Below are 27308 nucleotides of genomic sequence, written 5' to 3' on the forward strand. Positions count from 1 at the left end.
CTCCCTCATCTTCCTCTCCCCTCCCAGAATCACATTAAGCAGCATTGACAGCCGCTGAGTCTGTCAGCTACTCAAAGGGAAGAATTAATTTGTTTAATTTCATACCTTTTCTTTTAGCCACCAACCCAGCCATGGCATGGGGTGACAACGCATCCAATAAATTTAACATGCTCTCTATTTTCTTTTCTTTTTTTTTAAGCTGTTGCTGGAAGGGGAAGCAGTGTGTAGGGCTGGAGATGATGCCAACTGGGGGTGGCAAACAATGGGAGACACTGGCGTTTTTAATCTAGTGCATTTAATGTATTTATTTTTAGATGTCATGGACTGTTTCCAAAAATAAAAGGCAATTTGCTAAATCATTTGGCCAGCTGATTATATAAGTCTATGTAAGCTTCGCTGGGCTTTGTTTTACAAAGTTGCCTGCGGCCCTGTTACATAGGAAATGAAAGGTGATGTAAAGTTCAACGCACTATGACCTCAGTGATGCCTGTGAGATTTTTAAGGCGTTTGCAGTTGCAGTTAATTATGGTGACTTCCCCAATTTCTGTGCCCTACACGCCTTATTCGCATACTCACATAAATGCAAATGCAAACTTTCCCTTGGTGGAAACAGATGCATGTGTAACTAAAAACAAAGAGTAACAGTTCCAATCAATGTGCTGCTCCAAGAAGGGTCTCAGCACCACTCCAGAGAGACATTGTGAAAGCAATATTCAATCTAGCCTCTGAATTTATGCACTGCTTCCAGCAGCATAGCAGCCTCTGTTACCCGCTGGGCATACTGACACATCTGAATGAGATATAATGAATGAGATCTATATTTACACAGGGGATCTTGTCTCATTTGACCATGGAAAAGGGATGCTTTCACCAATGACACAGTTGCCTGCTTGAGGCCTTGGGGCTGAGGCATGGTGTTGTAGTGTGCATTTCACACAATGCTTCCCACTAATTCTAATGGCTTGCTGGCTATGAGCAGCATTTGGAGGGTTGTTATTCAATTTCATCTTACAAAATACTTGCATTTAATTGTAATTTGTCACAGGAACCTATTTTAAATTAAATACTGTGGCTTGCTGAAACATAGCAACATTTTATTTTTTTTTTTAGATTTGATTGTTAAGCTGTCTAATATCTACACAATGTGAGTTTAAAGTGTTCAGCTATAGTCACATAAGTGAAATTCAAGTTTTTCCTTTAGTAAGAATATTTTTTTTAATGTGAAAAGCAGCTTTTTTCATAGTATGCAGATGTTGCACTGCCCGATAATTTTGTTGCTTCTTTTCCTCTGTGAATGTGAAATGATCCTTGAATTTTCAGGTTAGAAGTGGCTGTACTTCAGCTACATCAGCTCACATCTTTAGTGAAGAGACTACGCTGTCTGCAAAGCCTCCTGTGGTGGAGAAGTGATTTTACACTTCATTTTAAACCAGGAGCTTATAGGAAACAAGCAGAACTCTATGAGTTCATTCTAAACAAATGATGAAGACTTAAAAATGTAATCCATTTGAATAATCATTTCATTCACTGTTTCCCAGAACTGCCTATTGGCATGTTGTGCTGATAAATGGTAAATGGGATATTGGAAAAATGTATGTTCAGTTAATAAGAGATATTCTTTTTCTTTTGTTTGGTTTGTTGCTTTTACACAAATATTAAGTAAATTTAAACAGAAATTAAAAAATATAAACCGAAAAAAAAAAAGGTTGTCTCAAACATCTATGTGCACGGTAAGGATTCTAATTAATTTAGATAATGCAGTCAGTTTAATTTTCCCTAATTTTAACAACCACTTTTAACACAGATGGAGCAGAAATTCTGCCTGCTAATTCACATGCTCCCACTGTTTGCATGTCATGACAGGACAGTTTGATATGTGCAGACAACTGGCTAACTAGCGTTAGCTGCGCAGCAGGGACAGACTGAGCAAAGTAGAATCCACGAGCTGTTCAGCCGACTCCCATGGCTTCACCCCTTGAAAGCAGATAGCCCATCCCTGTCACAGATGTAATTGTTTAATTCACTGCAAGATAGCTGGAGCCAGCTAGCCACCTGCCATCAGGAGACACCTGGAGTTATGACGGTCTTATAAACTTCTGCAGGTGTGCATATTGTATGAAGCAGTATATCACAGTGTGCAGCCCATAAGGATTTGAGCCACTGTAGTAGGTATCCTTTTCATTATTTTATGTATTTTTTTTTTTTTTGCTATTAAACAGATAATGTTTGTTATACAAACCCCAGTTTCAGAATAGTTGGGAAACTTTTTAACATTCACCAATTCTTATGGCAGGAACATACTCAAAGAGAAGACAAAAAAAAGCAAGTTTCATTTAACTTAGCTGGACAAGACTAAGCTTTTAGTTAGGATTTAGGATCCATTCTGACACCCACACCTGTCACCAGTTAATCTGCTTATTGTAGAATCTTCCAGGATAGTTTGACTTGTATATTCTTTAAAAGTCTCCCAACTCGTTTACTGTCCTGCTTGCAACACTTTTGATTATATTTAGTTCATCAGTGAAACCTCTTTCAGAAATCTTAATGTACGTCATAAAGCTTCTCTTGAGTTTCAGCTGATTATAGTTACATATCAAAGTTAAACTTCGCTATCTATTAATTTTTAATAGTTTGCTATTTTTTAGATATTTTTGCATGTGTAAAGTTATACAGTCAGCAGGAGGGCAGTTGTCTAATGTCTATCTTATGTGTGCTGGTTTCTTTAGTTTTTATCACCAATCCATCTTTCATTTACTCCAAATAAATTCCAAATGGGAAAATAAATCTAGACATTTTTTAAGCTTATGTTTGCCTTCCCAAGTATTTAGATTTAATTACACCATGTAACTTGACCATGCAGGAAACTCTCCATTGATTCTATGAATATTTCAGACTCCTAAGGGAAGTGTTAACATTCAATTTAAACTACAATCTTTTCCATTTGTTATACTACACCACAAAATTTGCTCGTATCAGCAAGCATTAAAGCTGTGTTAATACATGCTACTGTTTTTGTATTAATATTGATGTGTTCGTAAAAAGCTGGGCTGTGATTATTAAGATCTCCAGGCCTTTGATAGTGACTGTGGGGATTTCTGAAAAATGCATGAAACATAAAAGTAATATGAAAAGTTTATTAACTCTAAATAACCAAGTACACATCTGATTACACAGTGCTAATTAAAAAATAGTCTTACACCCAGTGGAATACATTACATCCCCAAGCTTTTAATATTACCTCTTGCACACTTTCTTAGTTTATTAAAAAAACAAGTAAAAAAAACAAGTAATAACACCTGAATAAAGATTTGAGAATTTATCATACTTTCTTTAATAAAGGTGAATTAAACTTAGTATACAATAAGCATTCAGAATGCTTTCTGTCACTTTTTCTCATGGAGATCCTGCATATGAGGCAGAGGTGATGCATCCCTGACAGTCTTGCATTTGCAGTTCTCTAAAAGCACTGCACTCGCTCAATGCAGGGAGCTAATGTGTTTGACCCCTCTTTCCCAAAGGGAGTGCTTCCCTGCGCTTGCAGATGAATGAATCAGCATGTTTATAAGAGCTCCCCATCAGTCACACCATTTTCTTCATTTCCTTCTTTTAAATCTTTGCTTTCTGTCTTCATGGCGCCCTGACACAGAGCTACTAAACAGTCATTAGCTCAACTCAATATATTGTCGGGGGGATTGTAGATGAAGTGATAGCATACTTTTGATTCTAAAATGAAGGAAAAAGGCATTGCAATGGTGAAACAAGCAGAGCTGAGGAAGCTTAAAGCAGAGCTCTGCAAGCTTCCAGTTAGTTCATGCTGGAAGATGTTAAACTACAGCAGAGCAACACCTGGAAGGACTCCACTACTTTGTAGAAATGATTAATGTGTGTATGATTTTGAATTATAACAAAATATAATTCAAACATAGCAGCAAAAATAACTTTTAAGCGACATTTTTGTATGAATGGATGGATGGATAAGTTCCACATCCCACTATGAAATTGAGAGTGCAACATGGATCTCTTTTGGTTTTGTATGGAATGACTTTAAGTTCAATCACCACCATCCACAAGAGCCTAATGTGTACATATTAAAACCATGAATATGTATTTTGTTACACAAAACTTACTTGTATAATAGATTTACACAGGGCTCGAATCACACTGGAGCTTTTGGGGGAGCCTTTGTCGGGCGTGCACCGTGAGTTTGCACATCATGTGCATGCGCATGCATTGCCAAAAATATGGTTACTCCAAAAAAGAAAAAAAAAAAAAAAAATCCCTCTGCTCCTACTGTATGCAGCTTGTTTAATCAGAAACAGGGACAGAAAGTTCTTTTAACAACCACAAAAGAAAGCATATAAAGTGTTTTTTATATGGATGCTCACAGCATGCTACAAGCAAACAAAGCTGCTGTCCACGGTGCTGAAAGAAAACAGAACGGATCACATTTGGAGGATTAATTAAATTAAATTAAATAAATAAATAAAAAACAAAGTTGACAAATGAATGCTATTCTTTTCAAGACACATCAGGAACCTTTTTGAAAAATTAAATGTAACCTGAAAGTGAACTATTTTTAGGGCTCCCCCTCAAAGTATCTGCTGAATGTCTTTAGGGGAGCTCCTGTGCCTTTCAGGGGAGCCGAGCTCCCCTTAGTTCCCCCGTAATTCAAACCCTGGATTTACAATGCAAATGTGCATTCCTCACAAATTCTCTAGACTACAAAACAAGACCAGACATTTTCACCAGAATATTATAGAAAATGTTTTTTTTTTTTTCTATAAAATCCTTGCTAATGCTACTTTAAAAAAGAAGTTCATTCACTGCATTGATTATTCAAATTTTCTAGAGAAAGAAAGGCTTAGGCAGTGTTTCAGGTTTCCAAAGACTGTTGAAGGACACCACGTCATAATCCATCTGCACATCTGTAAAGTGTATTTTCTTGAGCTTGTGTCTTCTCTTTTTTACCTCTGCTGGGTTCTTTACTCTGAACTTACAAAGCTGATAACAATTAATTTTCTTTCCAACCAGGGTCAGTGTCTAACTTTCACATTTGGTATAGTTCTGCTTCCTTTTTGCTTTCAGCGTCATGTCTGTTTAGTTGTGGAGAAACAGCATTTTAACATGCAGACAATAGGGTTGGGCGATATGTAAATTTTTTTCAATCGCCTATCGCCATTTGCTGGACTGGCGATAGGCGATATATTCGCGGACGTGACGTCAGAACTTTTTTGCGCGCTGAACACCTGTTGAAGCAATTTAGAAGACAAAAATTCATTGGACTGAGTTTAAGACAGAAATCTTGTAAATGCAGTTGGCTACTAGGTTAAACGAAAAAAGAAGCCAGAATCTTTTTTGCACCACTGTGGTTATTTATTGTTTTAATGGAAGCGCACATGCTCCCAGCCCAAGGAGTTAATTTTATTTTCTATTGTTTTAGGTTAATCTATTGTTTCATTCACTTGGCCGAGTTTGAAAAATTGAATCACTGTAAAGACCCCATAAATAGGCTACAGTTATAGGTGAAAATAAAGAAGTTGGTCTTTGATTCCCACCATTGTGGTTATTGATTAAATAAACGTAATTAATTTCCGAGTAGCCTACTTCTGTCATTTTTTCTTTCTGTTAAGTTTGAGTAGCCTAAATTGGTGGAGGCAGGTCACAGGCGGGGTGGGAGGTTATGCACGGTCCTTTAGTGTGTGCGCGTGTGCACGAGACTTCTGAAAGAAGGCAGCACCAGGTATGGAGAGAGGCTGGATGATGGAAAAAAAAAAAAAAAAAACTCCCGACACCTGCTGCACGAGCCACAGCGTGCGCCTGCGTTGTAGCTAACTAAACGTGTTGGCTCATGTACATACATACATATATATATCTCTCTTAATATCGCTCTTATATAAACGATCGTCGAATGGCTCAGCCTATCGTCGATGGTCGATACATTCGTTCAATCGCCCAACCCTAGCAGACAACAAAGCTGAGCAGTGTCCTGATTGATGGAAGTCAGGTTTTTGCAGTTATGCATAATTCAACAATTATTGAAAATAAGTGAAAATAATTATTCCAACCTTTATGTTCAAAATAATAAGCATGCATAGTTGTGCTTTTTTTCCTGTACAAAATGTCTTATAAAAGTACACACATCTGACTTGTGCTGTGGGTTATGCTTCCACCAGGATCACTCAGTTGGTGACCATGCAACACCTTCTTTAAACAATTATTTCCATGTAATTATGAGTATAATTACAACTAACTGACAGCTGATGTACAACTTCTACATTTTAGTTTTCTACTTTTCTAGCAGAACAGGATGTGCCAAATAAAAACCAGTAAAAGTCCTAGAGAAATGATCTGGTCTCAAATCCCTGCTCAGTAAATCATGCATTTTTCTTTTCTTTTGTAGTAGTACTAGGTTTCACTGTAACCTTGTTTCACTTTTTTATTATCCCCCTGTCTTTTGTCTCTTTAGTACCAAGCACCAGAGGCAGCTCTTTTAATTTATATATATCTTTTGATAAGGGTCTTTTAAAAGATATTCATAAAGCTCTGTTTTATTCCCAGCATCTACTCATTTAGTGACAGTAAGAGTTCATGAAATGTTAACTCCTTGGACTAACTCTCTTACTTTGTGGGCTACACATCTATCGCTATTCCATCTCTGAGGCACTCATATCTATTGTGATCCTTTCTGTTTGTCTCATTTTCATACATATTAAATATCCCTCTAATCTCTTTCCTCTTCTCATAGCCGCAGAGTAGCTCTTTTCTCTCTGCAGGGAGTAGCTTTATGATACAGCATTCTGCAGATTCTTGTGTGTGTGGACATGTGTATAATATGTGTGAATCGCTGCTTTTCTGGTGTCTTTATTTGTGTGTTTTTTGGAAGCCTTAGGTGATCCCAGTTGTCACCTCACTTTAAGGTGGTTTGTGAATTCGCCTCTCTGTAAAGGTACAATGTGGAATATTTTTGTGGTGTTTTCAAGCAGTCCTCATGTATGCATCAGTTTCTTCCAGATACTCATATTTCCTTGGGCTACATATTGCAAAGATACTCAACTTAAAGAGGGCATACTGTTTTTTTTTTTTTTTTTTAATTAATTTATTGATTTATTTTTGTGTGATGGCACAATTTTCTTCGGTATTATTGGGACGTTATTATTATTATTATTATTATTATTATTATTATTATTATTATTATTATTATTTTGTAAAGTTTTGTACGAAACAGAGTACAGAATAGGAGCTACTTTTTTCATAGTGACCTAACAGCTTTATTAGTAACTAGTTTAAGGGTGAAGTGAGGTAATCAATTCCACTCCACACCCTTCATCCACAGAGCTATGGAAATGTTAATTTGGACATAATTTACACTCATCACGTCCTGAAGCATGTTATTACTATTATAAGCAATAATGTTCCAGGCTACAAAATGTTAGTTTTACAATGGATGCTCAGAAATTGTGCCATTTTTTGTGATTGATTTTTTTTATTTTCCAGGTTTTATCATACTAATGATCATCCAGACATTTTGGTATAATGCTAGTATAATAACTTGATGGTTATTGACTTTATTCTGTCTTTAAAATATAAGCTTAGTACAAGTTTTCATGGCCAATGCATTTTGATACACATGGGTTGCAGTTCCCACCATCTGATTGGTTCTGACACTACATCAATCAGATGTATTGCAAACTCACAATTTTTAGTCTTGAATGGTGACAAATGCTCATATTGTACTTTTTTTTAGAAGAATAGTTTAGTTGAATAGTTGAATTCTTCTCCAGTTTCTTCATGGACAGCTAGTACTGATCCCTTTTTTTGGTCACAGTCGTGTCACAAGTCATGATTGAACTGGCCGGGGTTGAGAAGTTACTGTTGAATATTTCTAATCTACACTGCATATCTGAAAATTACACTGAAGGACTTACTTTCAGGACACCTTAAACAAAGTCACAGCTCTACGTTATGATGACATTTTTCAGTTTGTAGTCACTTAACCCTGTTTATATTAGAGTACTCGATATATAGTGGGATCCTGTGGCAGCTGCTGGAATACTGGTGGGAATGGCTAGTAAAAAATAAACTATGCATCCATGTGTAACACAGGTCTCCTACTTAGCTAGCTCTAATTAACTTAATGGACCTAAAAGTTGAAGTTTAGTGGAAGATTAAGATCTAAACATGGTTGATACATTGGACGGAGAGCAGAATTTAAATTAAGGAAACAGTCTCATAGAAAGAAGTTTTAGGCCTCATTTTCTTTTTCATCTTTCCTCTCATCACCTGCTGGAATCTAAAGGAATTCAAGTTGGACAAGCAAATGGGATTCAGTATCATTCAAGTTTTGGACAACAGTTAAAGTTTCTGGTAGTGTGGATAGCTAAAATGTGAAGGATTACCTGTGAGTAAGAGATTAGACTTAAAGTAAAGAAAATGAAAGAGCTGGAATTCAAAAGGCATCAAATTAAAGTTTAACACTTTTCTGTAATATTTTGCACAAGATGACATTTATAGTTTTATTCCATCACTGCAAAATATCACATTAAGTGGTCTGTTTTAACTCACCTTATCCTTGCTTTGGAATTCATCAGACTTTTTTGAGGCATTGGTTTAGAACCCTCTGACAGTGAATTTTGAGGTGATGATATGGGAACGTTTTTCCTTCAGATTACTCCTCCATGAAGGTCACATTTGTGCAGATATGACTGCTGTGGTCCTGCAATGCCCTTTGAAGTCAAGACTGAAATTTGATTATCCCATCTAACAATCCTACAGGCAGTTTGGTAGGAATAATGAAAACTAAATTACATTACCAACAGCTTACCAATTCCTTTCTAAAAGTGGTTTTCGATGTCCTTAATATCCTCTCCTGCTGTAGAGGCATCAGCTACTTATTATTATTAGTGTTCAGGTGCTTTTTAAAGTGGTTGCTGTGTGTTGGGACAATGTTTGTTGACTCAGAGTTTTGTAAAGCTTTTTATTACAATCATGCAGCGACACAATTTGTGTGACGACTGCGAACATGCAGGAGCTCTAACAAGCTAATTAAGGTTTGCCTTTATCAAAGGCTCTAACATCTTAAGGTGTCCAAACTTTAATGAAGCTATCCTGTAAGTATTTAACTTTAAAATGGTATAAAACAAATATTTTCACCAATAAAAAAGTTCAAGAATCTTGTAAACTGATTTTACTAACATGATACTTTGGTCCTGAAAACTATCTGGAGAATTTCAAACAACTGGTTTGGTCTGATGGAATGTGCCTTTATGAATTCCTGTAGATCATCTATGATGTGTGATGGCCAAGTTATTTTCTATTAAGTGTGTTTAATTGATCACAAGTGCATTTTTCTGTGTCCTTCTGTCACCAAAACTTTATGAACTTCTTCTGCAGCTATAATCTGTTGGTAGATATTATAAATACAGTACTTAACTCAGGATGCCCTTAAAGTAAACAAATATAGAAATATCCTTGTCACACTTTAAAAAAAATAATAATAATATTTTATTATATATAGTAAGCAGTGACAATATAATAGTAAGTGTTCATTTTTGCATCTTCTTTTACAGTGATGTTTGTAGAGGACCTTAAACTGTTATGGTATTGTGTTTATATGAAACTATATGAATGGAGCACAGGGGAAAAGACTTTTTATAGCATTTTGTTAGATTCAGCAGTAAAATGGCAATCTCATGAACTGAAAAGGACACAGGTGTGTTGATGTAAGCAACATTCTGTTAGAATTGTCTTTTCATCATTACTTTCAGTCTGGACATGTTTGTTTACTAAGGACATGCACATGTAAACACTAAGACATGTCTATATGATGGTCTCACATACCAAGCTGTGACCTGACCTTTGTTCCGAAGGTTTTCATTGCTTTGTCCATTGTCCTAACAGTAACCACCATCACGCAGAGAAACACACCCACGCTTGCTGAAAGATGGAAAGAAAGGAAACTGTGTTTTGACTAGTTCAACACAGGATGGATTGAGATAGATAAATAGACACATGCATGCACACGCACACTCTGAAAGAAACTCACATGCATGCCAGGTAAGTGAGCTTATCCCCCTGCGGCAGTGGCTGAGATGCTGCTCAGCGATCAGTGAAATGGAGTGTTGCTCGGCTCAGTCTCAGCTTTATTCTCAGGTCTCTCTCCCACTGAGACAGAAACATGTCCACTACCAACACCACACAGATCCCATCCTCATGGGTGAACAAGTCAAGCTCCCTCAGATAAATGTTTGAACTTTCTGGGCCATAGAAATGGTTCTAGCTGTGTTGGTTCCTTTTATTACAGAGTGTTTTACTTTATTATAAAAAAAACAAAAAAAACATTAACAGTTCTTGTTTTAAACAGTTCTTGTTAAGGTTTCTTAACAACTATTCATTAAATTGCCTTTAAAATGTGTAAAAGGTTAAATTATTACAATGACAATAACTTGAGCTCTCCATCAGCCCCTTAAGCTTTCTCATAGCTGCGCTTGTACCAGGCTTTTAGTCTTGTTTGGTAAAATGAAAGCAGTACCAGCTTGTCCATGTGTTAAGAAAGTTATCCAATCTCCTAAAAATTCCTTCTTGAAAGCAGTGAAAAATGTCAAAAGGCATTTTTAATCAAGCTTTAAAGGTGGTTCTTAGCAGGTGACATTTTGGGGATGTGAGGGTTTAAGCTGTCAGGAGCACACATGCGAATTTATCTGCATGCGTTTGTTTTTAATGTGTGTTTGTGAGAAGGTGTATGTGTTGGTGTCAGTATGCGTATCAGCTTGGTCCAAAGCAGAGGGCTGTGTCAGTTCTAATCTGGGACAAACCGGGGATGGAAAGGTCGACTCTGCGGTGAAACTCAGAGATAAAGACACTCGTGCACAGACACACACGTATGATAAAGACAGAGAAAAGCACACATATAGACACATTGAAAAGCAAGCTCATAAAAGAAGATATTTATGGGAAACATGATTCATGTGAAAAGGTCAAGATTCACTCTGGGGGTTCACAGGTGTGTATCACCTACCTGTGCTGCTTGCATGGAGTGTGTAGAGTTGCATACATTTGTGTGTGTTTGCAGTGGATGGAGTGTGTTTGTGCTTTTTGGAAGCAGTGTGATATTCCTCCCAGGAGGCGAAAAGACAATGTAACAGGGAAGCAGAGGAGAAAGAGAATGGGAGAGGACGAGAGCCAGGAGAGTTGAGTGTGAATTTCCTTAAAGTGCTCCATTTGGTGAGTCATTATTTTCACTAGAGCTGCAAAGAGCGTTTTGTCCCCCAAAGGAGTCTCCCTCGCTCCTTCCTGCTTGTTCATCTGCCTTTCTTTTCCTCCCGAATGCCAGTTAGTGTCGATCACAGAACTCTTTTGCAATTGGAGCACGGTGAAGGCCTGTGATCATTTAACAATCACCAAAACTTTTTCAGGCTATTTCTCATGAAGAATGCGTAGAGATGCGAAAACAAACATTCCATATTCAGCACATAGTCTCTCTTTGCTTATGTTCATTATTCTCAGTGAAGACTGCTGATCCAAGCTGATAGATTATGTCTGTGAATTCATAGAGCTGTATTGCTTACTCATGCATATCTGTCGTAGTGGTGATTGTGTCCTCTCTGTGGGATCCAGCCGCAGCCATGCAATCAGGTCTATGTGATAAATAGGAACACAGAGCGAACAAACCTTCCTGTCACTACAAATAAGCATCTGCGCAGTCACCTCTAGGCCTGCAGAGGCTTTCGCTTACACTCAATAACACAGATGCAGAGACCCACTTAGACACACACAGTGACACACAATCAGACCCCTCCTACACCATTCACTTGTTCAGGTTACCATCATGCGTGTTATTTTGATCTGAAGAAGCAAACCCCTTGGCTCCCTCTGGATTTCAAGATAAGCAGACTGGTTTGTCTTCAGGAGAAAACAAAGGAGCTCAGTCCGCACAGAGGTTTGGAAAATGGCACCACCACAGTGGTAAAGAGGCAACTAAGCTTACAGGAGACTTAAAACGCCTGCCTTTTAATGCCACAAAATGTCACTTTCAGTATCAAAAATAAAGACATGCAAATTCTTACACAGGTGCTTTTGTTGTGGTTTTATATCTGAGTCTCCTGCTGGCATATCACCCACCATGTGACCGATTCACTGGCTCAGGGCTGTTTTATTGTTAACCGGAGTTCTTTAGTCATATTCCATATCCCAGTGACATTACCTCCTTTTTTTCTTTTTTTTTATGTAAGAACAAGACATCAGATTTTTCTTCTCCACTTTGCTTTGGTTGTTAAATGGCAAACATTTTATTTCTGTTTTGATTTTGTGTCAGCTGTGATTTGCTCCTCTGCCGTCCTCTCTCTGTCTCTATTCATCTTTGAGAACAAGGAGAAGTTCAGCAGACTACGTGGCTCCACAAAGTGCTTGAAATGCTAATCAGAATTGATCTGGATGGGGGATATTAAAAAAGTGGGGTGATTGCTGTCACAGAGCTCAGTGTGGGGTTGATTCAGAACACCATAAATATTAATGGTGGATGCCCATCAGAGATGGCATGGCACTGACAGTCCCATAATTACCTGCTGAGAGCCCCACACAGCAACCTGTACAAGTGATTGGTTCAGACACTTGAACAAAGACACAGAAAGCGTCGAGTGAGGCAGAAGCTTAATTGAAAATGTAAACAGTGCCTGCGCTGTGTGTGGTGACATGGTTGATTAGGCAGCACACGCTTACCTGTTTGAGCTTTATTAGAGATCCGATGTAAGATGTCCAGAATCTCGTTGGCAAAACACTAAAGCTGTCAACACACATATTCATACACAAACACATACATATACTTCAAGCCTCTTTTAGATAATTGTGATTGCTTGCTAACAGTACCTGAAATAATTCTTTTAAAATTTGTATTATTGATACATTTTTTACAGGTAAGTGAAAATAAGATAAAAACAAACGGTTGGTTGGTGGTTTAACAGTGATCACATTCTAACCTGTGGATGGTTGGATGTGCACTTGAGCAGTAGAATCTTAATTCATGTCTAAATAAAGCCCCAAAATGAAAGTGAGCCCTAATTTGAAGCCCTCCAGGTAGATTTTAGGGTTTGAAATGTCAGGAAAACGGTGAAATGTGGCTTTTTAATCAAACAATGTGTTTTTTGACCAGCAGCCATAACACAGAATAAGCATGCATGAGGTACATTAAGAAACTGCACTACTAGATATAAAAGACATCAAACTACTTCATATACTCATGGAGCAAATCAGCTTTTGCTGATGCGTTAAAAGATATTCATTTATTCATTGTCTATACAGCTTATTCCAATTCAGGGTCGTAGGGAAGCTGGGGCCTATGACAACAATTATGGGCTCGACACAGAGGGGCGACCAATGACAGCGACAGGTGAAAGTCATCACCACCCAGGAAAACCCAACACACGGGACGCGACAAACAGCAGCGATGGTGGCAGTGCCAGGAATCACGCTCTCCGAGAAATGCGATTGGTTGTGATATTGGAGGGAATTTTGACATTTTGAAGGCAGTCCGTGACAGACAAGGCATAAACGATGAAGAGTCACAAGATGTTGATTTACTTGACAGAAATCTTGCTGTTGACTTTACTGTACAAAAAATAAAGAAAACCCTGGGTTCATCCTATTTTTCAAACAAGGAAACAGCATGGTGAATATCATTTGATGGCGGACCTCAAGGCTGATCCAGATAAATTCAGGACCTACGTTCGGACAAATTCACCCTGGCACCATGCGGCTGCCTTTTTATTTACATGTCTATAATCTTTGAGTGAAATTTTGTAAAGTATGAGAAAGTCAGACATAACTAAAATAGTCTATTCTTCCATGTTGAAAGTGTTTGCAGACTGCGCTGTATAGCCTGCTGTCATTGGTCAGTCAAAGAATCCCCTCGCTGGTTGGTTGTAGTGCCATGTGACAACAAAAACTGAACATTTTTCTATTTTCTTGTGTTGCATTGCAAGGCCCTGTGTGCACGTCTATGTGAACGAGCGCAACATTTCACATGGCTGGAGGAGGGAAGTGATTTTTGCCACAAGTTCCATAAGAAATGAATGGAGGAGTGACATCGCATCCCGTGTGTCGAGCCCATTAGCATGCGAGAGGCAGGGTACACCCTGGACATTGCAGGGCCAGAGACAAACAACCAAAAATCACCATCTTCTTCAAAAATGATCACCATCAGGGGTTTTCCCAGATTAGATGCATGTAAGTCTTATCAATGATAAAACATCCTCAAGCTGAGAAGGAAAAAGTTACTTGAAAAGACACAAGTTGCAGCTGCAGTGTTATCAGTGTAAGCCTTTTACTTACCAACCCAGAAAAAAAGTTGTAGGGTTCTGCATCACTGAATCTAAACCACTTCCATATTACTGACATAATGGGGCCTTTTTTGTCAACTACTTTGACAGTTTGGGAAGATAACGTCAGTTCAGTTTCAGTTTCATTCCAGCTTTTGTGGCTCTTTTCAGCTACACTCATCATCTTCTATGTTTCTGTTCAGTTTCCTTCCGCAGTCTACTGGTTAGTGATTTTTTTTCCCTTCCCTTTTGGATTTCCTTGGCAGTTAGGGTTTTGCCTGAATGGGCATTACTGCTAACTAGTACACTCAGGGATAGACAGTTGGCTCTGTAGATCAGGGGTGTCCAAAGCCAGTACTTGGGGACTGCTGTCTTTCAGGTTTTGGATGTGTCATGCTTCAGCACACCTGAATAAGATTAATGGGTCAAAATGCTTGGCCAGTACTTGACAACAGGCTGTTGAGGAGAGCCATTTAATTTGAATCGGGTGTGTTAGAGCAGGGGAACATCTAAAACCTGTAAACTACTGCCCTTAAGGAACAACTCTGGACGCCTCTGCTGTAGATGGATTGACAGAAGAAGGCTCATGCCTATCAGTGAAACTGACATATATTTAATCATAAATTTTTATTTTAACTTGTTTTATTGACCAGAACCTAGAGAGTCATACTTCACCTATAAAATACAGAGCATTGCATTGGGACACTTATTTGGTCTGTCATGTAAATTGTTATAATGTAAACTGGATAAATCGACACTGCTAAGATAGGAATTATTTAAGAAAAAAGGTTTGGCCCCTGGTTTGGGTATTTGAATCACATTTGTTTTAGTAAGTATACTGCACATGCTAGGCATATGCAACATACACTGAGAAAAAAAAGTTTTTTTTTTTTGTTTTTTTTTGCTTTATTTTTCACAGTAGAAAAGTGCTTCATTTACAGATATGGTCACTTAATATGGCTGGCTTTTTCCATATGGACCATTTACTTCGTATCCTACAAGGTCAACGGCTAAAATTGGCTTGAAACAAATTTTTAGTACCAATTTCAAGTGACTTCATCTTTACTATTTCGACCTAAAATAAAAGGCTTTGTACACTAGCTTTTAAACAGCTTTGTCTAGATGTTTTTAAATACATGTTATATTGATGTTCACCTGTTCCTCTTATTTGGGAAGCACAGAGTTTCTCATTGGCTGTAAGCCAGGGCAAGTAACTTCCTCTATGATGACCCTGGAAATAAACAGGCTCCCTCCTCCCCTTCCTGCCTTTTGAAGGGTGCCATTGGTTAAGCGAGGCACGTTTGTATTGATGCACATAGTTGGCAGTCTGCAGACAAGATCCACAGAACATCCAGGGCCATGCAGAAAATCAATGGTTCCCATTTCTGCTTGCTCCTAACTGATTGAGGACAGAGGATGGATCCTGTTTATAGCTTCATTATTAGCTCTGCCCAATTTATTAATTGAGGTACCATCATAATCTACTGCTTCCTCAGGTTAGGTCTTACCATCGATAGCTCACCTAACCATTAAGTGCTGACTTTTTCCACCCTGGCAGTGATGTTTGGAGTACTTTAGCATCACAAATTAAGGTCTTTTGCCTAAAGTCCACATACCAGCCAAGCTCATGAAAGTTTCACAGCCATGAAACCGGGACATAACATTAAGATTCTATAGGAGATGGAAGGAAAAACAACTTCTGAGAACTGACATTTTATTTTGAACCTGAAATTCATGGCCATGACTTGAGAGATGGCTCACACAACTAATTTGACAAGATGAGCAGCAGGACAACTTTTACGCGACTATACTAGTTGATATGATGTTTCACATCTGCCAGAGCTTGTTTTCGGGCACAGAATCGTGCATTCATTTTCACAGAGGATTTATTCAATCAGAGATAATAGTAATTGTAAACAAGCCACTTTAGATATTGTCTACAGTTTCCTAGCTTACAATTACCTGAGTGGCTGAGATGTCACAGCAGAGAGGTGATGTGTGTGCCTGCTGGTCTCGCTGCCATCTCCTCCGGCTGTCAGTCCCAGGCCGAACTAACGAGGGGAGGCAAGGGTAATTGAATCCTGAACACTTAGTCCTACTTAACCCTGCCCCTTATTTCCACTGCCCCGTATCTACACCTTTGCTGCAGGGATCTGTTAACACTTAGGTTTATACTGTACTGCTCTTACATACTTTTTTTAAACCCCATTCACTCATCTTTCTTGTCCCATCTGTACCTGATGTCTTCAGTCCCCTGAACATTTTTTTTTTTTTTTGCTAGTGGCCTCATCTCCCCCATGACGCATGGCTTAATTGCCATCATCCAATTATAGTTTAATTGGTCTGTTAGCAGTGAATTTGGCTGATGTAAATATGTGAGCCTGTCTGCTTTGCATTTCCCCCCCCCCAAAAGCTGAAACTGGTGATAAAAACACAACCATCATTTTGTGCTGCTTTTCTCACAATTTCTTCATTTGTAGATTCACAGAAATTTTGGCTTTTAGCTCCAAAGCTGCTTAGGTTGCACCCTTAATCTTGGCACAGCTTGCCACAGCTTGCTGGGCTTACAGGCCATTGTGCTTAGTAAAGTAAAATCATTTTCAATAACATGAAGACCATTAATGAATTAAATAAGCATGGCAATTTCATACCAGCTCCCTCTTGGTGTGAGCGAGTTAAATTTCTTTGTAATACTTTACTACCATGATGAAAACACAATAAATATTAAACACATTTGGGATTTTCTTTCCCCAGTCAGGTACTGCTCCTTCACCTCTCCGATACAATGGTCAAAGTGGATCAGATTATAAGTTTGATTTAAGTTTCATACTGCAGAGGTTTGATCTTTATTTTAAGAAACCCCAAATTCAAAGTAACTGTTCCTCTGAAAAATATCTGCATGCTAACAGACAGGAGGGCTTTGGTTAAAAGGAAACTCTATGCTTCCTGAGGATGATCTTTTAGGTAATGACAGATGAGCCAACGCTCCTCTCTTTCACTGCATTCTCTGACATTAATGGTCTCTGATGCTCTGAAAGACAGAAGCATGTCTAGGGATAAATCATTCAGAGGTCATCGGTGAAGCTGTCACTTATGGACTCTGACAACTGCCTGTTGGTTCTTCTCCAATTCCCTGTCTCATTCTTTAGCTGTTGGTCCATTGTTTTCCATCATTTTCCTGCCGTTAGCATTACCTTCTCCTTGTCTTTTCCAGTTACCAATCTCAAAAACCTCAATCAGCACTGCCCTGTACACTTTCTGTAAGCTGCATCATCCCAAATAAAAGGGGGGCTAATAAACACACTGTGCACTCCGCTGAGAACACTATCATTGTTTTGAAATAGAAAAATTAATTATTAACAAACAACATCATGCTTGTTGACGGCTGACACACTGATCAGCACGTGAAATGGCACACTCATATTCACACACACAATGTAAAAACACACACACACCGCAGTTTCCCGTGACAATCACATCTCATAAAATAGATTTCCAGTAATTACTGCTGTCATCGCACATTCCTTTTCTCTTTATTTTCTCCCGGCTGTTGTAGGTTTAAGTGGCTGTTCTGTGAAACAAGACAAGCAGTGCTCCATAATGAAGTGTTTAATATTTGATGCCATTGGATTTCACAGCTAATAAAAGCTGCGTGTGTGCCTCCATTAGCCTGCTGTCCAGGCCTGAGAATGCTGCCGCGTGGCTGCGCAATGTAAATCGCAATTTGTCCACTGCCAGCTAATGGGGCAACCCAAAAATCTGTTATGGTAGTACGTCACGATACACAGACTATGCAAGAATTTTACAGTCACAGTTTATGAATTATTCACACTCGTACTTGATGCTGTTTTGGTGGCTGTTTGCGCCAGGGGACACAGATATTTTGTTAGAGGAAAGCGTCTGTGGAGTGTTATCGGTTAGAGAATATTTGAGAAGTATGAGACCATCACTACTTATTTATTTGTGTGTGTGTGTGTGTGTGTGCAAGAGCTGCTCTTCAAAGAGTGTAAAAGAGGGAGCATCATGAGGAAAGAGGGATAACTGAGGATACAGGGTGTGATCTCTGAGTATTGATGTTGCCAGCAGTCTCCTGCCAGTGCAACTTGCAGTCAAAGAAACAAAATAAAACAAACCTGCCAATTCAACTGGATAAATTCTGCACATTTTCCAATGTTTTTGTCTGTGTATAGTTTGTGCCTAACAAATACTTATTTTTCTTTTACATGCATTTCCTCTACATGTATCTCCTTGAATACCAGGTAAGAACAAACTTTCATTTTTCAAGTTTATAAGCCTCATCCTTTCTCCCATCCTTTCTGACTACCCCATATTCCCACCTCACTCTGTATGTCTTCTACATCAGTAAGCGCCACTGAGGAAATGACAAAGAAATGAGAGTCAGCAAATGTCAATGCTAAGAGCAGCATGAAGTCATGACTGCCATTCATTCTGTACCCTGGAGCAAAGTGTTTTTAGAGAAATCACAGCTTGTGTCAATAGATGAATGTTGAATGGCAGTCAAACAGATTTCAAGGCCTTGTTGTGGCCTGTTTTGATTGGCCTTGTGTGCATGTGTATCACAGGTTATCTACAATTTACACTGGCTTAAGTTTACAGTCAGGTGAAAACAAAGGCAAAGCATTTCATGAAATTAAATCAACAGTTGGCTTATTTAAAGGTCTTTAAAAGTAAACACGAAGCTTAACAGCATTTTTTTTAATCACTTGCTGCTAGAAAATACAACTTATGACTTATTCAAGCCTTATTTACACACCCATCACTTTCATTTTGGTTAAAGCAATCCAGCTAAAGCAAGTATTTTACAGGATTCTTTATCTAAAGAGGGTGAAATTTAAGAATTTTGTCCTGAAAAAGGCAGAATAATAAAGATTAATTCCTGTCATCTATAAACGTTGGATTTTGCAAAAACGTGATTTGGTTTTGTTCACGGTTTATGTGGTGTTAACCAAAATTGAAACACTTAATGTAATTCACATAATGACCAGGGTGCTCATTTATAAAACTCTGCGTAGGATTCCTACTAAAAGTGGACGTCCGCCAAGAATCCAGAGTTTGCGTAAGCAACAAAATATTCTGATTTATAAAACCGTGCGTGCGCACAGGTGCAAGCAATTTTCCCTTTATAAATCACACTCTGCCTGAAAGCTTGCGCAAGTGAATTCTGCTGCTAGCCCGCCCCCTACACGCCCACATTCTACTATAAATGGTCAATGCAAAGCACCTCATGGACATTTCTGCATATAAATGAACCAGCTGATCTCTGCTATTTAAACCTAAATCATGGCAACCGAAAAGACGAGGAAGCGTAATTTTACGGAGACGGAGGTGGAGGTACTTGTTGGTGAGGTGGAGGCTCGCAAAAACATATTATTTGGCGGCCTCGGTAGTGGCATCAGCAACAAACGGAAAACAGAAGAGTGGCAACACGTTGTTGCAGCTGTCAATAGTGTGGGGGTGACGGAGAGGTCCGTGCCAGACATTAAAAAAAAGTGGTCGGATCTCAAGGTGGAGGCAAAGAGGCCGATGGCTCGCTCCACAACAGAGCGCGCACGAACGTGGACGGAATTGAAGCGCGCCTCCTCTGCGCTTTGCGGGTTCGCAAAAGGCGTGAGGAGCCAGCGTCTCAGGGGATAGCCACTGTCACCTGCAGGTTATGGAGATTAATTCAGAACAGAGACTTTGTTGAGATTTCCACAGTGTATGTTGATACTTACCGAGAAGCCACCCATCCCGCGAAGCACCTGCCTGCAGTCTATTCCCTACACTGCTGTGTGCCAGGATGAATGAATCATGGGTTGACCCAGGCCACCGTGCCACTAAATTTGTCAGAAGCAAGTTTGAGTCGGAAATGACTTGCACGTTAACTGAATGCACATTTTTTCGGTTAACGTAGACAAACTCATTCTGACTTGGAGCCCTTATAGCAACGTGAGTGCAGTCAATCGCGCCGATTACATTTGGGAAACCGGTTGATGCTGCAAATTGCCTTTTAATGTTGGCCTGTTCCCCTACAGTGTATGGAAACTTTATGTATCGACTGCTCATTTTTATAATGCCATCCAAAACGGCAGGCATTACATTACTCAGCGATGGCTGAGATATTCCAGACCTAAAATGGAATGTAACAACTTATTGAAACCCACTGAGTGTTGGGCTGGAACATGTCAGCTTAGATTAAATTAAAATTACCTGTCGGCTAATTCCCGCTGGAAAGAGCCGGTTGCCAGAATCCCGAGAGTTGTCAGCACCTGCATATGCGCGGGTATGGCATGGTTCCGGCGGGTTGATCGCTCCAACACTGGGCCCAACTCAGCACATAGATTTAAGAGCACTGCTCTAGGAAATCTAAATCGGCATATCAGCCAGTCATCATCGTTGGCCAGGAAATCTTGATGGTCTCTAAAAACTCTCTCCATCCTGATCCTGCCGTTTGCGTAATCTTCAAGGAGTGCCAGCGCATCCATTGTGAAGTTCTGCATTACGCACGGTCGTAATTCACCTATTTATGTTTACTCAGTAATTACACTCATTACTACACACCTTGTCACAATTAGTCTTCTGTGAACAAATGAGTGCATTTGCTTTACGATCAAAACAAGTAAGACCATACTGCACTGACAACATTAAATTCCTATGGGGTGCCTATAAGTCGGCTACAGGTATGATTTCAGGAACGCATCTATATTTCAGGCTTCTGTGTTTATGATTCTATGGCACTAGTGTCGGATATGATGGCATGATGGCATGCATGAATGAAGGTGAAGTTCATCACCTCACCAGCAGCACCGCCAATTTCCCGTCTCCAAAATGTTCGTAAGCAAGTTTCAGAGTTTACGTACCGGTACGCACATTTTCCCGCCACGTTAGTTTTTATAAATCAGAAACTTTCCGTAGAAAGTCACTTACGCCGCTTTTTGTGCGTAAGCAAGCTTTATAAATGAGCACCCTGTTCATTGATGGCTCTTTTGAACATAAAAGGCATGATTTTTTTTTTTTTTTCTTTTCATACGGCAAAATGGTTCGCCAGAAGAAGTAAGAATCAGAGTTAGGTCTCCATTGTAGTAGTTCAATCTGGCTTTATTGTGTTCGCACAAAGTCCAAGATACTTTCTAGAGCAAGTGAAAGTAACTTCCTCCGCTTTTCTGCTCTAACCAAAGTGACAAGATTTCATAGATATTATAACACATTTGCGAGCACAAGCTGCATTTGAGGTGATGCTGATCAGATCTTCACCAGGGAGGGTTTAATTTGAAGACACTGGCTATATAATCTCATATTCCCTGCTAAGGAAGCAGTGCTCCCCTTCCAATTATATTTAGATTACAGAGTTAAAACTAGCTGGTGTTAGAGCTATTATTTTGGGAGGGATAAAGGTTGAGAAGCGTCCCTGGAGTAACCACATGCAGCAGAGTCATTAGCTGAGGAACGGGGGGTATTACAACATGCTTTTTATTTTAATTTTCATGCTCTCATTTACATTCTCCCCTATGTTTTTGCATTAGACAATGGTGCTGTGAGGCTGTGGAAATAAGACTGTTAGGAATCGCTGGTGCAGTATTTACAGTGGCAGTCTGACATTTTTTTTCCTGCACAACTTCTTTAATAGAGTTAATGACAGAAAACCTTATGAAGCCCAAAAATGAAGGTCAATGATACTTCTGCTTGGCATATGCTGATATGATACTGCAATCTTATCTCTTATTACTAGAGAACATATCTGTGTAAGCATCCCGTGAAGTCATCGTGTTCTGTGCTTGTATGCTGAAAGTGCATTTTCTGAATTTTGGTGCATGAGTGGAAAACCCTTCCTCATTCCTTGAGTCACTAATATATTTGTTGAGCCATTAACAATTCTGACACTGCCAAGAGCTTTGATTAGACAACTTCAAACAACTTTTTCCCCAGTTCTGTTGTATTTTATCCCAATTTCTTTGTTTTCAATTTTTTTTGCCTTAATTTTCTGTTTTATAATGTGACCCAATTGTTTTTTTTTTCCAAGGGAATATTTCTAATCATGTAGTTGGTGTATAAAAACACTGTTCAATAGAAAAATATAGTAAATATAAAATTCATTTGTTAAAAAATAGTGGTGTTGGTCCCCCCCAAAAAAGTGGTGCCATGCAAGAAAGATCCCTAGGCCAGGATTTAAACCTGGGTCAAAGACCTGTAGCCTCTATGAGCTGCTCAAGCAGCTATAAACATCCAGTTTTCTGTTGTTTTTTTGGCAACGCTCCTCCTTGTTTGTCAGCAAGTATATTCTCAGCCTAATGCTTTACCACAAACAGATGTGGCTTTTAGTTTTTAACTTTTAATTTTTTCTGGAACCACATAGAGTTGAAAGTCTTCATTTTTGGGCCAACTTTGGTGATTCTGCTGGCATCTTAGCTGCTGCTGAACTTCTAGGGGAGACTTGAACCCATAAGTTCAGGTGATGCCACACAGAGGGGAGGCTGCAGCTGTCAAAAAGAAATTAACCCTCAATTAGCTTCTGTTGTTCACTTGGCTCAGGCACCTAGAAAACTAAAAAAAAAACTCAAATTGGTGGGGATAACAGGTCACACCCACATATGAGTAAATTCTATGATATTCCACGTGTCCCCCATTACAGGAGATATAGGGCCCTACTATGAGTTTATTCCTTTTTGTTGTTCTTAAAGTCTTTCTTCAGCGTAGTGCCTCTTCCAGTGGTACCATGAAAAGGTCTTGCAATCTAAAAGCATGTAATTTAGGAAGCCAAAGAAGAACTATGAGAAGGTGTTAGTTAAAGGCAATTTACACTTTCAGTGGCTGTGGGCTTGTGTGACTGAGCACACAGACCATACATCCTCCTTATCTTCATTCATAAAAACAGCATACTAGACAAAGAGGAAGAGCACAATAACATCATTATCAACTGCTATTATCATCACTTTCAAAATATATTGTAGGTCATATGGTAACAGAAACCATCCTCAGGATCTTTTCAGATACATTTACCAACAGCTGATAACCAGAGCAAATACTTAGGTGGGTTAAGACACAAATCTAGCATTTTTTCCACCCATGTTGTGACACAATAAAGTGGCTGGAGGACAAATTCTGTTGACTTAAAAAGAATGTCAACTTTAAAACATTGGTTAGAGATAAGAAAACTTTTTTTTCTGACTCTAAGTTTGCTCTAAAAAGCTTGCAGGACACCATTTGAAGGAAAATCCATCCCTCCTAGATTATTATATTGTGTACACGTTTATCAGCTCCAACAAAGCCCTACAAAGTCTCATTACATTTGGCGTCATGTCAGGTTTCAGACTACAAGCCTTATTTTTCCTGAAACAAAGATGCATTTCAGAGTAAAATCTACCATTAACTCTAATCATCTGAGCACATAGCTGTGTTCAAAAACATTCACTCATACTGAGTCACACAAGGTTATTGTTGCCTCAGACATCAACAGATTCATCATCAGGGCAGACATATTTTACATCAGCTGATGGATTCAGACTGATGAATGAGATATGTCATCAATAGTAAACAATATGATTTATGAAGGTGATTTCACGCTCTGTTTTTGCTCACGCCTCTTCTAACTGCCCTTTTCTCTGGTTCAATATCTATAGATTTTAGATGCATAATATACTGCTCATGTTAAACTTTTTTTCAACCTTGTCCACAGTCAGAAATGTGACATATCTCCTCTCATGGGCACTTGAAATATATGTTTAATACCAGAGTTTGGTGCTTGCATAAGAGCAAGTATACAGGCAATATTAAATGTTATGTGAAAGCTGTTTTCTGGTAAATCTTCTGCCATGGTAACAGTGACTAGAGACTAGCAGACTAAGGAGAAGGAGGTGAGAGAAGAACGAGAAAAGCATCAGGAAAATTTTGAGTTGGTTTTGTATAAATGAAAAACAAAATCTCATGGCTCTTATGAAGTTTGTTCTTCATTGAAGTTTGTCAATATGAATAGTTGGTATTTGATCTGTTTTTGGTGGAATCAGAAAATCTTTTTCTGTGATAAATCTCATGACAGGTCATCATTGAATATCATCACTGTGAAAAGAACTTGCAGGTGAAAGTAGCGATATGAAGGAGATGGAGAACTATTGAAAGCTTCTCTCTGTCCGTAAACAAATAAACAGTTTCAATTATTTATTACAAAAGCAAAACCCAGATGAGATTATTGGCTTCTTTGGTGTTGTCTAAAACATACAAACACTAAAAAGTATATACTGAACTACATATGTAGCCTGTGTGATTAAGTGTTTGCAATATTTTTTATGCCTATGTCTGTGGTTTGAATCTATACTGTGATTATCTTGGCTGAGTTTATCTGTGGCTTTTAGGAAATGATGAATAATGACCTTCTGCAGTAAATTTGTTGCCAACACATCACTTTGTAAACTGAATCTAATTCAACAAAATGCTAACACATACAAATGTGCACACATACACAAACAAGTAACAGCAACAGCAAAAAAAAAAAAAAAAAAAAGAAATAGGAAAATGGGGCATAAAGAAGACGAGGCAGGACATGATACTGAATGCTTTTGTAATAAACTCAGTATTTGCTGTTAGGGATGAGGAAGGACCAGCAGCAATTAAGTGACTATCAAGTTCAGTCAAATTCAACTATTGAAGGGATTTAAAGAAAAATCTGTGATTTTGCAGGGTAAACAATGGTTGTTAGCAAGAAAACAGGTCTACCACATGCTCAGCTATGATATATTAAATGTGTATCAGCAGCGGCACGTGTGTTTGCTCCAGATTGTTGGGTATTATGGCCATGAGTTGTGTGTATGTGTTCACTGAGGCAGTTTGGTTGATTTACTGAGCCTACTGCAAATTACCCTCAGAGGAACAAACTTGCGGCGCCATATATTTTCAAGTTTAGTGAGGTGTTTATGTATAGTGAAGTAAATGGACAACAGCCTCTATGGAGTTACTTAAAATGCACTTTTGTAAATTAAGATCTGAGGCAGATTCTTTACGAAGGAAAAAGAGCAACATTTCTGTTGGTAAGCTTTAGACATTGCTCAAAGCAAATGTGTTAAGTCCCGCAGACATGTAGTTCTTTCCTCTGGAGTATCTTTCAAAGATAAATACAAAAATATAAAAATGGCTCAGTTCAAAATTAAAATGGAAATAAACAATACAAATATATATATATAAAAAACAATAGAAAAGTTTTTCCATCAAGAAACCTATAAAGTGTGACATAAAGAAAAACTGTTTTTATTTAACTTTGTGTTAATACTCCCATGCAATTTTCAGTTTGATTTATTTATTTATTTGGTGCTACATTAGTGGACAAGCAACACTGAGGAGGTCATTGGCTCCAACTGCAGGGAGGACTGTACAGCTGAGCGCTGGCCGGCTCTTTCAAGCTCAACTGGGCTTTGTCTGGTTCTGCTTGGCTCTGCCAGGCCCAATCGGACTCTGCCTGGCTCTGCTTGGCCTTGATGGGCTCTGCCGGGCTCTGCCAGGTTTTGGTACTCCATACTAGAGAGAAAGAAATGTTGTTGAATGTTTTGGTTACTGTAGCAAAAAATAATAAAGTGGTTTGAAAAGTGTAGAAATGTGAATCTCACTACTATCCTCTCAGTTCTTAAAGCTACTATTTGTACATTTGTGAAAAGGAGCAAGTTGGCTTGCCACTCAGAGACAAATATAATTATGGACTGCCATTAGCTGTGGCTCTGACTATAAATTTGATTATCCATGACTACCAGGTTTAAATTAAACCTTTTGCCCTAAAAAGAAAGAGGTTAGAAGTTGTGAAGTGCTGGGCTAATATGTGAATGTTGTTGTTAGCTACCCATTACAAACGCACTACGATGGGAAACTTTGTAGGTCAGTAGCTGCTGATTAGCGATGTGAATAGATGATAACAACCTACTGAACCAGCTAGGAGGAAAGTAGAGCCCTACTGCCCCATACGAATGAGCTGTGATCCACTGATTATCTACATTCAGTCGGATGATAACATCCGAATCGGGTGCTCACTGGGTTGATCTAATGCTCTTTTTTTCCATCTCATTGCAGATTGAGTCTAACTCCTTGCGATTGCAATCCACTTTCTTTTTTTCCCAACTGCTCTGTAGCCAAAAAATAAATAAAATTGATCAAACATTGTCAAAAAATGGCTATATTTTCTGTTTAAACCTACCCTTTTGGGAAGTTATTATGTTTGTAGATTTTATGTGAAAATAATGTTCAGCTGAGAAGTTGTAAAAGTGTGTGCACATAAAGTGGTGATTTAAAACGACTGGTGTATTTATATTGTCCCAAAGCTTCTTGTTATTGCTGACTGATGGTTACATACATCCACCCAATTGTTGCCACCCCAAAATAATTTCTAACAGTAAATTTAGAAGAATTACAAGTAGAAGGGGATTTCTCTACAGAGAAATGCCACCATCACACACTTTCATTAAATCACAAGACATGACTGCGGAGGGTCACTTTAATACAAGTCTGTATGTCTATTTCATTTTCGTTTGTTTGTTTGTTTTTTTCCAGTCATTTATTTAATTTTATTTGTATACTCTCAGTGACTATCCTCCTTAGTCTGTGTTTAAACTTCCTCTTTTACAAATCCAGTCCAACATGGGTTTATTTACACCAAATGTTTGGATTTTAAGCATTAAGTAAATGTTACGTGTATAATAAACTGTGAAAAGAAACTGACTTGGCCTAACACATTAAAAAAGAAAAGGCTCTTGGAAAGTAATACTTAATTTCAAACACAACTAAATCTAAACCAGATGCTTTGCAGTTCTGAACATGTAAGTTTGAGGCGTGTATGGGTGTGCGCAAGAGTTAACGTTGGGACTGTTCCCTTCCCTTTCCTGAATAGTAGAAAAGGAATAAATAAATAAACAAAAAAGCTCAAATTATAATTAGTCAGAAAAGCCAAGACTGAGGCTGTGAATTATTTAGGGTGGCATTTTATGCAAATTGTCCAAATCTGGGACACAGTGCAGTAGGTGTTCGCAT

At 38.6% G+C, this 27308-nt stretch overlaps 2 protein-coding genes across 3 annotated transcripts in view; one reads left to right on the plus strand and one right to left on the minus strand.

Moving 5' to 3' along the window:
* LOC121651488 (cadherin-4-like) overlaps positions 1-27308 on the plus strand; it is a 266985-nt gene that overhangs the window by 53987 nt on the left and 185690 nt on the right. The window lies entirely within an intron of this gene.
* On the minus strand, positions 4397-21280 carry LOC121651489 (putative nuclease HARBI1). The gene is made up of 6 exons (XM_042003728.1): positions 20520-21280; positions 20045-20439; positions 19867-19974; positions 19313-19728; positions 8670-8671; positions 4397-4407 (listed from the first exon to the last, which is right to left on the minus strand). Exons 1-4 carry the CDS (start codon positions 20807-20809, stop codon positions 19604-19606), a joined length of 918 nt encoding a protein of 305 aa, XP_041859662.1. The 5' UTR covers positions 20810-21280; the 3' UTR covers positions 4397-4407; positions 8670-8671; positions 19313-19603.

This window comes from Melanotaenia boesemani, chromosome 13 (assembly GCF_017639745.1).
Source record: "Melanotaenia boesemani isolate fMelBoe1 chromosome 13, fMelBoe1.pri, whole genome shotgun sequence".
Classification (NCBI taxonomy): domain Eukaryota; kingdom Metazoa; phylum Chordata; class Actinopteri; order Atheriniformes; family Melanotaeniidae; genus Melanotaenia; species Melanotaenia boesemani.

Excerpts from the sequence above, each read along its gene's own strand:
- LOC121651489 (XM_042003728.1), bottom strand. The coding sequence starts at position 20,809 with ATGCAGAACTTCACAATGGATGCGCTGGCACTCCTTGAAGATTACGCA. Across the intron at positions 19,975-20,044 it reads GCGGGATGGGTGGCTTCTCG|GTGACAGTGGCTATCCCCTG; the intron begins GTAAGTATCAAC and ends CATAACCTGCAG. Across the intron at positions 19,729-19,866 it reads CGTTCGTGCGCGCTCTGTTG|TGCTGATGCCACTACCGAGG; the intron begins TGGAGCGAGCCA and ends TTTTCCGTTTGT.